This window comes from Perca fluviatilis, chromosome 23 (genome assembly GCF_010015445.1).
Source record: "Perca fluviatilis chromosome 23, GENO_Pfluv_1.0, whole genome shotgun sequence".
Lineage (NCBI taxonomy): Eukaryota > Metazoa > Chordata > Actinopteri > Perciformes > Percidae > Perca > Perca fluviatilis.
The window spans coordinates 1,991,620-2,004,119 of NC_053134.1; the positions used below are offsets into that span (position 1 = coordinate 1,991,620).

At 38.3% G+C, this 12,500-nt stretch overlaps 1 protein-coding gene and 1 non-coding gene across 3 annotated transcripts in view; both read right to left on the minus strand.

The window, feature by feature from the left end:
- Positions 1–604: 604 nt before the first annotated feature.
- trnak-cuu lies at positions 605–677 on the minus strand. The gene has a single exon. It is a non-coding gene; the product is annotated as a tRNA-Lys (tRNA).
- A 282-nt stretch (positions 678–959) lies between these two features.
- fbxo7 (F-box protein 7) overlaps positions 960–12,500 on the minus strand; it is a 20,507-nt gene continuing 8,966 nt past the window's right edge. For both annotated transcript variants that reach the window (XM_039792198.1, XM_039792199.1), the window contains exons 6-10: positions 10,575–10,658; positions 9,332–9,427; positions 6,698–6,874; positions 3,633–3,673; positions 960–2,610 (exon numbers count right to left, since the gene is read on the minus strand). In XM_039792198.1, coding sequence (XP_039648132.1) covers positions 2,317–2,610; positions 3,633–3,673; positions 6,698–6,874; positions 9,332–9,427; positions 10,575–10,658 — 692 coding nt within the window. In that variant the 3' untranslated portion in view covers positions 960–2,316. The remainder of the gene's footprint in view (positions 2,611–3,632; positions 3,674–6,697; positions 6,875–9,331; positions 9,428–10,574; positions 10,659–12,500) is intronic.

The following is a 12,500-nucleotide window of genomic DNA, read 5'->3' on the forward strand; positions in this document are numbered from 1 at the left end:
ATCCTACATAACCTCGTCATCAGACTTACTTATTGATGCACGCACACAGAAGTATCCGCAAACTTAGTCCAATGAGGGAAGAAAGGAAAGTGTGATAGCGCTCCACGTTAACGCTCCAAGCCGAGGCGCAGTGCACGGTTACCATGGTTACCGCATGCTGATACGTTACTAGTCCAGGTAGCGTTTGTCGTCGACGGGGGAACGATGATATCGTCCATCGGTACAACCCTAGTTTAGAGTAATCTAAAGTAAATATAAATATGTGCAGTGTGTTAGCAGTTACCTTATAACAGCAGAATACATATGGCTATGTGATATGAACAATATGAACAACATGTACAGCTATGTGCAATGTAGCAGCAGTGACATAATAGTAAGAATAATATAGATATATGCAGTGTATTGTAAAAAAAACAGTAAATATGGATATTCAGTATGAACCATATAGACAGATATGTACAGTATGTCCAGCTATGTGTAGTGTGGTAACAGTATAGAGTTTTGAGAGTAAGTGTATGTGCACAACTAGTATGAAGAGCAGTAGAATATGGCTGTAATAGGTGTGATTACAGTATGTACATTTGTAAGTAGAACGAAAAGTACGCGCCCAACGTGGGGCTCGAACCCACGACCCTGAGATTAAGAGTCTCATGCTCTACCGACTGAGCTAGCCGGGCTGCCATATGCAGCTGTTTACTCCTCTACCAGCTGCCGCGGGTTCGATTCCGACCTGCGACCCTTTGCTGCATGTCTGTTTCCTCTCGGTCTCTCTCTCTCGGTCTGTCTGTCTCTCTCTCTGTCTCTCCCCTTTCATGTCTTCAGCTGTCATTTATAAATAAAGGCCAAAAATGCCCCCAAAAATAATCTTAAAAGAAAAATAAAGTGGACTTTAACCATTAAAGTGCCGGAGAAGGAAGAAAGAGACACTTAACAACCAAAGAAGTCCTTTACTACAGAAGTTACAAACATCTTAAAGTCAGATTTATTGGTTTTAATTCCATTTGCAGATTATTCCAGCGTTCAAAAGCAGAAAAACATCGTCATTAAATCAATATAAATCAAAATAAGAGTCATCGTTTTAACACACTGAGGCAAAGAAAAGACTCTTTTTTTGTTAGTCAGAATTATGAAAAACTGAGTCAAAACTTTAACTTTATAAGTTACAGAATTTCATAAAAAGCTAAAATTATGAATTACTATGTCAAAGTTTAGACTTTACCAGAGTACTTTTATTTTGAAAAACGTTTGCTTTACAGTGTGAAGTTGTATTATTAAACACAAATTAATTCAAGAACGTGAGCAGAATACAGTAAATAATCTATGAAAGGGCTGTGGCTACAAGTTACGTAGTACTACACTAAAGCTGGGCAAATATAATAATATATTACGCTAAATCTGGGCTAATTATATATATTAGGCTAAATCTGGGCTAATATAATCAGATATTAGGCTAAATCTGGGCTAATATAATAATATATTATGCTAAATCTGGGCTAATTATATATATTAGGCTAAATCTGGGCTAATATAATAATATGCTAAATCTGGGCTAATTATATATTAGGCTAAATCTGGGCTAATATAATCATATTATGCTAAATCTGGGCTAATATAATCATATATTAGGCTAAATCTGGGCTAATATAATCATATTAGGCTAAATCTGGCCTAATATAATCATATTTTTAATACTTTCACCCAGAAAACACGTGTTCGTTCCTTTGGATCTTTGTCCTAAAATTCTTGTATTTTTCGGTCCTAAAGTACATCGTTGTCGGTTAAATTCTGAATTATTTCATAAGTTATGATTGGGTTTGTGTGTACGAGACAAATTTCCTTCTGGACAATAAAAGTTTATCTTATCTTTTGCCTAAAAGTCCTTTTGGTGCCTAAACTTAGCTGTCGTCGACGCAGCTGTAGCCAAAACTGAGTCAAAAAGAATTTCATAAAAACTTGACTTTACCAGAGTACTTTTATTTTGAAAAACGTTTGCTTTACAGTGTGAAGTTGTATTATTAAACCCCAATTAATTCAAGATTCTCGTCTAATATAAGAATATAATTATAACACTTTCACCCAGGGACTGTTTGAATCTATTTCCTAAACTTAACGAGTCCTTTTGGTGCGTAAACGTGACTGTCGTCGGCGTAGCCGTTGACCTTCTATAAAAGCTATTTCTTCTAACTGCTACTTCCTGTTTCTGCTCTGTTTTTAAATAAACAAACACTGGTTGTTGTTGTTGTTGTTGGGATCTGTGTTGTTTTTATTGCAGAAGAAAAAAAGGAAAAGAAAAGAAGAGAAACAAACAAACACGACTCAGATGAATCCTCGCCGGATGTCCGCGGGACGTCCCGCCATCGGCCGCACTCTGGGAAGCCGTCCATCGGGATCTCGCGGCGGGCCAATGGGATCGTAGCGGGGGCGGGGCAGCAGGGCGCGGGGGAAGCCCGGCCACTGGTCGTACTCCCCCCCGATGATGCCGGGCAGCAGGGGGTGCAGCGGGGGGTGCAGCGGGGGGTGCAGCGGGGGGTGCAGCGGGGGGTACGGGACGGGCACGGGCAGCGAGCGGTGGCGCGTCATGTGGCGAAGCTTATAGAAACTTTTGTACAGCTGGAGAGAGATTTACACAGAACGTTAGAACGGCAGATTTTCACAATAAAAGGAGGAAATATTTAAATGTGTAATATATGGGGGGTTGGGATCGTGTGTTAAAGAAAGCGACAAAAACATCTAAAAATCTATTGGGGGGGAAAAAATGCGCCGAAATGCGACAAATGTTGGAAAAAGCGTAAAAAAATAAAAATAATAAATAAAAAAATGACAAACTTTGAAAAAGAGGTCTAAAAAAAAACTTTTTTCCAATAAAAAAAAAAAAAAGAAAAAAACACATTTAAAATAACTAAAAGGCAACAAAAACTATATTAAAAAATTGTCCAAAAAGGCAACATTTAAAAAAACAATTTCCAAAAAAATCTTGAAGAAGATGACAAAAATATTGAAAAAAAAAAAACCTCATAAAAATTTAGAAAAAGACGACAAAAACTTTGAAGAAAATGTAAAGCAAAACCCTCTGGAGAGAGATTTACAGGTAACGCTACGACTGCAGATTTTCACAATAAAAGAGGAAATATTTAAATATGTAATATATTAGGGGTTGGGATCGTGCGTTAAAGAAAGCCACAAAAACATCTAAAAATCTATCGGAAAACGGCAAAAACTCAAAAAAAAATCGTTGAATTGTTGTTTTTTTAAATGCTAAAAATACCTGAAAAAAAGGCGACAAAATTGAAAACACTTTTTCCAAAAAAAAACTCGAAGAAGGTGACAAAAACATCGAAAAAAAACTGTCATCAAAATTTTGAAGACGACCATAGATATAGAACAATTGTTCAACAGGTATTGATTTACAAGTAATGTTACAACTGCAGATTTTCACAATAAAAGAGGAAATATTTAAATATGTAATATATGAAAAATAAATAAATACTAAGGGCTGCACAATATGTTTTTTTTATCATCATGGCGATATCAACTAGCGCAACACAGCGGGAAATAGAGATTTTTTGTTAGCCGCAAATTCAGTGGATTCAGTGTTTGCAGGTGAATTTATTAAGTGGTTGTTTGTTTCTCACCTCTCTCCAGTCTGTGTCTCTGGACCGGCTGAGAGCTCGATCTGAAACGCAACACACACACACACACACACTTTTCATTATTATTCATGATTATTCATTATTTAAATTGGAACTTAAGAGTTCTTCGCCCTGGACCCTATTTTTCTCCATGTTTTTGTGTCTAAGTGACTGATGGGAACAACAATCTTTGCCATTGGTCCAGAGTAAAGCGAGACAAAACAAGCTACAATGTGAAGTTAGCGTCCACTAAAAGTTCTGTTGTTGCATTATGGGATGGATCCCTACAGAGATAGAGCTTTTAGTTAAAGGGTCTAAAGTTAAAGTTAAAGATCCTTTTAGTTTAACATGAAACAGCCCCGAAATCACCATCACCAAACTCCACCAGACTCCATGTAAATAATCAGGACTTTTAGTGTGTATAGAGCCAGCATATCTCCACCAGACTCCGTCTAAATAATCAGGACTTTTAGCGTGTATAGAGCCAGCATATCTCCACCAGACTCCATGTAAATAATCAGGACTTTTATCATCGTTAAACACACTTCATTCAAAGTCGACAGAAACTAAATCAAACTATCAAAGTCCGTCTTGGTTCATCTTTCCACTGTTCCAACAATCACCACTCTGGTTTGGTTGAAATAAACCCTTAATTCACCCATTTACATGTGGAGATATGCTGGCTCTATACACGCTAAAAGTCCTGATTATTTACATGGAGTCTGGTGGAGATATACTATACACGCTGCTAAAAGTCCTGATTATTTACATGGAGTCTGGTGGAGATATGCTGGCTCTATACACCGCTAAAGTCCTGATTATTTACATGGAGTCTGGTGGAAATATGCTGGCTCTATACACGCTAAAAAGTCCTGATTATTTACATGGAGTCTGGTGGAGATATGCTGGCTCTATACACGCTAAAAGTCCTGATTATTTACATGGAGTCTGGTGGAGATATGCTGGGCCTATATACACGCTAAAAGTCCTGATTATTTACATGGAGTCTGGTGGAGATATGCTGGCTCTATACACACTAAAAGTCCTGATTATTTACATGGAGTCTGGTGGAGATATGCTGGCTCTATACACGCTAAAAGTCCTGATTATTTACATGGAGTCTGGTGGAGTTTGGTGATGGTGATTTCGGGGCTGTTTCATGTTAAAAAAAGGATCTTACTCTTTAACTAAAAGGTCTATCTCTGTAGGGATCCATCCCATAATGTTGTCAAACACTTAGAATAATAATGTGAGTCTGTCAGCAGCAACAACAGAACTTTTAGTGACTCTAACTGATGCTGAACATCTGTCCTGTAGGGTTCTAAGGATGCGCAGAGAAAGTGTTGAAGAGTTCAGCACAATTTTAGTGTTACCACTACTACTAGCATGTTAGCATATGTTAGCGTGTTAGCATATGAGTATTAGCATGTTAGCATATGGGCATTTTTTGCATATTAACGTAGGTTAGCATGTTAGAAGATGTGTTCGCATATGAGCATTTTTTTGCATATTAGCTTAGCATGTTAGAACGTGTGTTAGCATATGAGTATTATTTTCATATTAGCATGTTAGCATTTGAGCATTTTCTGCATATTAGCATATGCTAGCTTGTTAGAAGATGTGTAAGCTGTTAGCATATGTTAGCATGTTAGAAGATGTGTAAGCATATGTTAGCATGTTAGAAGATGTGTAAGCATGTTAGCATATGTTAGCATGTTAGAAGATGTGTAAGCATATGTTAGCATGTTAGAAGATGTGTAAGCATGTTAGCATATGTTAGCATGTTAGAAGATGTGTAAGCATGTTAACATATGTTAGCATGTTAGAAGATGTGTTAGCATGTTAGCATATGTTAGCATATTAGAAGAAGTGTTTGCATGTTAGCATATGTTAGCATGTTAGAAGATGTGTAAGCATGATAGCATATGTTAACATTTTAGAAGATGTGTTAGCATATTAGAAGATGTGTTAGCATAGGAGTATTTTTTGTGTGCATATTAGCATATGTTAGCATGTTAGAAGATGTGTTAGCATGTTAGCATTTACGGTTTACGGCATAACGTGTCATACTGAAATTTGTGAAATCTGTAAAATAACAAACGTTTCTCTTTACATACAATAACAGAAGATGGAAATCATTTCAAAAACGTTGTAGCTAGCTATGATTGTCTGATCGCTAACGTTAGCTCAAAACGCCATTCAAGTGACAGCCTTTGTTGTGTCTGATTGCTAACTTGTAGCTAGCAGTCATTTGAAAAACGTTTTAGCCATCTATGATTGTTGTTTAATTGCTAACGTTAGCTCAAAACGCCATTAGCATCTAGTAGGCTACTTAATTGCTAACGTTAGCTCAAAACGCCGTTAGCATCTTGTAGGCTACTTGATTGCTAACGTTAGCTCAAAACGCCTTTAGCATCTAGTAGGCTACTGATTGCTAACGTTAGCTCAAAACGCCGTTAGCATCTTGTAGGCTACTTGATTGCTAACGTTAGCTCAAAACGCCGTTAGCATCTAGTAGGCTACTTGATTGCTAACGTTAGCTCAAAACACCGTTAGCATCTAGTAGGCTACTGATTGCTAACGTTAGCTCAAAACGCCGTTAGCATCTTGTAGGCTACTTGATTGCTAACGTTAGCTCAAAACGCCGTTAGCATCTAGTAGGCTACTTAATTGCTAACGTTAGCTCAAAACGGCGTTAGCATCTAGTAGGCTACTGATTGCTAACGTTAGCTCAAAACGCCGTTAGCATCTTGTAAGCTACTTCATTGCTAACGTTAGCTCAAAACGCTGTTAGCATCTTGTAGGCTACTTGATTGCTAACGTTAGCTCAAAACGCTGTTAGCATCTTGTAGGCTACTTGTCGCAAAGTGACGCATGCGCGACTCACATCGGCTCTCGACTCACATTGGGTAGTGACAGATGTGTTAGCATGTTAGCATCTGCTGCTGCTACTCAGAGGAAGTGTTGGGGTGTTGGCGAGGCAGCCCAGGGTTACCAGAGCAACCCTCATCCAGCGAGAGCATCAGAAGACATTGAACTGTGCTCACTCAGCCCTGTTTCCGCCTCACCTTTGGAGTCGCGCTGGTACAGGTGTCTCCACAGCGACGAGTCGGCCGAGCAGACGCTCAGGTGTCGGCATGACGACGACAGCCTGACCACGGAGCGAACGTCCAGCAGCCGCAGCACTCGCAGCAGCAGCTCGGGAGGAAGAGCAGCCAGACCGAACGCCACCGGCAGAGCCATCGCTGCAAACAGTGACATCACAGTCAGCGCTGGAGACAGCAGTAACTGAGTACATTTACTCCAGTACTTGTACTTTAAGTCCAGATGTTGAGGTACTTGTATTTTACTTTACATACTTTAGTTACTCCGCTACATTCATCTGTTCCACGCTTTAGTTACTAGTTACTTTAGTTACTCCGCTACATTCATCTGTTCCACGCTTTAGTTACTAGTTACTTTAGTTACTCCGCTACATTCATCTGTTCCAGCTTTAGTTACTAGTTACTTTAGTTACTCCGCTACATTCATCTGTTCCAGCTTTAGTTACTAGTTACTTTAGTTACTCCGCTACATTCACCTGTTACAGCTTTAGTTACTAGTTACTTTAGTTACTAGATACTTTAGTTACTAGTTGCTTTAGTTACTCCGCTACATTCATCTGTTACAGCTTTAGTTACTAGTTACTTTAGTTACTCCGCTACATTCATCTGTTCCAGCTTTAGTTACTAGTTACTTTAGTTACTCCGCTACATTCATCTGTTCCAGCTTTAGTTACTAGTTACTTTTGTTACTCCGCTACATTCATCTGTTACAGCTTTAGTTACTAGTTACTTTAGTTACTCCGCTACATTCATCTGTTACAGCTTTAGTTACTAGTTACTTTAGTTACTCCGCTACATTCATCTGTTACAGCTTTAGTTACTAGTTACTTTAGTTACTCCGCTACATCATCTGTTACAGCTTTAGTTACTAGTTACTTTAGTTACTCCGCTACATTCATCTGTTACAGCTTTAGTTACTAGTTCCTTTAGTTACTCCGCTACATTCATCTGTTCCACGCTTTAGTTACTAGTTACTTTAGTTCCCGCTACATTCATCTGTTACAGCTTTAGTTACTAGTTCCTTTAGTTACTCCGCTACATTCATCTGTTCCACGCTTTAGTTACTAGTTACTTTAGTTACTCCGCTACATTCGTCTGTTCCAGCTTTAGTTACTAGTTACTTTAGTTACTCCGCTACATTCATCTGTTACAGCTTTAGTTACTAGTTACTTTAGTTACTCCGCTACATTCATCTGTTACAGCTTTAGTTACTAGTTACTTTAGTTACTCCGCACATTCATCTGTTCCCGCTTTAGTTACTAGTTACTTTAGTTACTCCGCTACATTCATCTGTTACAGCTTTAGTTACTAGTTACTTTAGTTACTCCGCTACATTCATCTGTTACAGCTTTCTTTGTTACTAGTTACTTTAGTTACTCCGCTACATTCACCTGTTACAGCTTTAGTTACTAGTTACTTTAGTTACTCCGCTACATTCATCTGTTACAGCTTTAGTTACTAGTTACTTTAGTTACTCCACTACATTAATCTGTTCCACGCTTTTAGTTACTAGTTACTTTAGTTACTCCGCTACATTCATCTGTTCCACGCTTTAGTTACTAGTTACTTTAGTTACTCCGCTACATTCATCTGTTACAGCTTTAGTTACTAGTTACTTTAGTTACTCCGCTACATTCATCTGTTACAGCTTTAGTTACTAGTTACTTTAGTTACTCCGCTACATTCACCTGTTACAGCTTTTGGGTTACTAGTTACTTTAGTTACCTCGCTACATTCATCTGTTACAGCTTTAGTTACTAGTTACTTTAGTTACTCCACTACATTCATCTGTTCCACGCTTTGGTTACTACTTACTTTAGTTACTCGCGACATTCATCTGTTCCAGCTTTAGTTACTAGTTACTTTAGTTACTCCGCTACATTCACCTGTTACAGCTTTAGTTACTAGTTACTTTAGTTAATCCGCACATTCATCTGTTACAGCTTTAGTTACTAGATACTTTAGTTACTAGTTGCTTTAGTTAACTCCGCTACATTCATCTGTTACAGCTTTAGTTACTAGTTACTTTAGTTAATCCGCTACATTCATCTGTTCCAGCTTTAGTTACTAGTTACTTTAGTTACTTCGCTACATTCATCTGGTACAGCTTTAGTTACTAGTTACTTTAGTTACTTCGCTACATTCATCTGTTACAGCTTTAGTTACTAGTTACTTTAGTTACTCTACTACATTCATCTGTTCCAGCTTTAGTTACTAGTTACTTTAGTTACTAGTTACTTTAGTTACTCTCGCTACATTCATCTGGTACAGCTTTAGTTACTAGTTACTTTAGTTACTTCGCTACATTCATCTGGTACAGCTTTAGTTACTAGTTACTTTAGTTACTTCGCTACATTCATCTGTTACAGCTTTAGTTACTAGTTACTTTAGTTACTTCGCTACATTCATCTGTTCCAGCTTTAGTTACTAGTTACTTTAGTTACTCAGCTACATTCATCTGTTCCAGCTTTAGTTACTAGTTACTTTAGTTACTCCATTACATTCATCTGTTACAGCTTTAGTTACTAGTTACTTTAGTTACTCCGCTACATTCATCTGTTCACAAATAACGGGAAGCTGCGGCGTGCGTTCTCGTACCTTCTCTGGCGGCGGCGATCAGCGGGTACGCCAGCTGGTCTTTGAAGATTCGGGACAGTTTCTTCAGATCTCTGTAAGCTGCAGCTGCACTTTCCCCTGAACACACAACAGATGAGATTTCATATTATTATTATTATTATTAATATTAATATTATTATTATTATTCACAGAAGAGGCTCTGATAGACCTTTTTCACGGCAGACATGTCATAGTAGGGAAAGCACAGGTGTGTTCAACCATTACTGATGGCTGCATTCCACTTAGGAGAGGTCCTGGTATTAAACCATTACTGATGGCTGCATTCCACTTAGGAGAGGTCCTGGTATTAAATCATTACTGATGGCTGCATTCCACTTAGGAGAGGCCCTGGTATTAAATCATTACTGATGGCTGCATTCCACTTAGGAGAGGCCCTGGTATTAAACCATTACTGATGGCTGCATTCCACTTAGGAGAGGCCCTGGTATTAAATCATTACTGATGGCTGCATTCCACTTAGGAGAGGCCCTGGTATTAAACCATTACTGATGGCTGCATTCCACTTAGGAGATGTCCTGGTATTAAACCATTACTGATGGCTGCATTCCACTTAGGAGAGGCCCTGGTATTAAATCATTACTGATGGCTGCATTCCACTTAGGAGAGGTCCTGGTATTAAACCATTACTGATGGCTGCATTCCACTTAGGAGAGGCCCTGGTATTAAACCATTACTGATGGCTGCATTCCACTTAGAGAGGCCCTGGTATTAAACCATTACTGATGGCTGCATTCCACTTAGAAGATGTCCTGGTATTAAACCATTACTGATGGCTGCATTCCACTTAGGAGAGGTCCTGGTATTAAACCATTACTGATGGCTGCATTCCACTTAGGAGATGTCCTGGTATTAAACCATTACTGATGGCTGCATTCCACTTAGGAGAGGTCCTGGTATTAAATCATTACTGATGGCTGCATTCCACTTAGGAGAGGTCCTGGTATTAAATCATTACTGATGGCTGCATTCCACTTAGGAGAGGTCCTGGTATTAAACCATTACTGATGGCTGCATTCCACTTAGGAGAGGTCCTGGTATTGGTCATGCTGACTCACTGAAATATCTTACTGGGACACTTGATGGAACTGAGCCATCGTTAAGGTTATCAATCTCAGCTGTGCTTTTCCTACTTTGACAAGTCAACATGTCTGCTGTGAAAAAGCTCTGATTGCGCCGGTCCAGTTCGACCAATCGGAAGCTCTACCTGGCCACTCGTGGGTCACGAAGCTGGACGGATTCAGACACAGCTTCCGGACCGTGTCGACGGTTTCGTTCACCTTCAGGGTCGCTGCAGAACAACAAAAACGGGTCAGAACAGAGAAGACATGCGCTGCTGTTATGCTACTTATTAATGCTTCAGGAAATACAAAATATAATATAAATGATGACAGCGATGTAAAGGCTTTGTAATACAGTAATACAGAGTAAGGGTGTAACTTTGTAACATTTCTGCATATATTGAGAAAACGACAAAAACTTGTGGCCGGGTTGGTTCAGCGGGTAGAGCAGGCGCACATACAGTGAGAGGTTGATGCCTCGACGCAGAGGTCCAGGGTCCTGTGACGATTTCCTGCATTTTCCCCACCAACCTCTCCCCTTTTCACACCTAGCTGTCCTGTAAAAAATTAAAAGGCGGAAAAGCCCCCCAAAAATTGAAAAGAAAAAAAAAAACCTCTGAAAAAGTTGTCAAAAAAATAATAATTAATCAACAACTTCGGCAAAAGGCGAAAAAAAAGAGAGAAAAAAAAACAAGTCAAAGACATATTTGAAAAAGGCAACAAAAACCTTGAAAAAAAGCAGAAAGAAAAATTGAAAATGTGACAAAAATGTCCAAAAAAAAGCTACATTCATCTGTTCCAGCTTTAGTTACTAGTTACTTTAGTTACTCCGCTACATTCATCTGTTCCAGCTTTAGTTACTAGTTACTTTAGTTACTCCGCTACATTCATGTTACAGCTTTAGTTACTAGTTACTTTAGTTACTCCACTACATTCATGTCACAGCTTTAGTTACTAGTTACTTTAGTTACTCCACTACATTCATGTCACAGCTTTAGTTACTAGTTACTTTAGTTACTCCGCTACATTCATCTGTTCCAGCTTTAGTTACTAGTTACTTTAGTTACTCCGCTACATTCATGTTACAGCTTTAGTTACTAGTTACTTTAGTTACTCCACTACATTCATGTTACAGCTTTAGTTAATAGTTACTTTAGTTACTCCACTACATTCATGTCACAGCTTTAGTTACTAGTTACTTTAGTTACTCCGCTACATTCATCTGTTACAGCTTTAGTTACTAGTTACTTTAGTTACTCCACTACATTCATCTGTTACAGCTTTAGTTACTATTTACTTTAGTTACTAGTTACTAGTTACTTTAGTTACTCCTCTACATTCATCTGTTACAGCTTTAGTTACTAGTTACTTTAGTTACTCCGCTACATTCATCTGTTACAGCTTTAGTTACTAGTTACTTTAGTTACTCCACTACATTCATGTTACAGCTTTAGTTACTAGTTACTTTAGTTACTCCACTACATTCATCTGTTACAGCTTTAGTTACTAGTTACTTTAGTTACTCCACTACATTCATGTTACAGCTTTAGTTACTAGTTACTTTAGTTACTCCACTACATTCATCTGTTACAGCTTTAGTTACTAGTTACTTTAGTTACTCCGCTACATTCATCTGTTCCAGCTTTAGTTACTAGTTACTTTAGTTACTCCACTACATTCATGTTACAGCTTTAGTTACTAGTTACTTTAGTTACTCCGCTACATTCACCTGTTACAGCTTTAGTTACTAGTTAATTTAGTTACTCCGCTACATTCATCTGTTCCAGCTTTAGTTACTAGTTACTTCAGTTACTCCACTACATTCATGTTACAGCTTTAGTTACTAGTTACTTTAGTTACTCCACTACATTCATGTTACAGCTTTAGTTACTAGTTACTTTAGTTACTCCACTACATTCATGTTACAGCTTTAGTTACTAGTTACTTTAGTTACTCCACTACATTCATCTGTTCCAGCTTTAGTTACTAGTTACTTTAGTTACTCCACTACATTCATGTTACAGCTTTAGTTACTAGTTACTTCAGTTACTCCGCTACATTCATGTTACAGC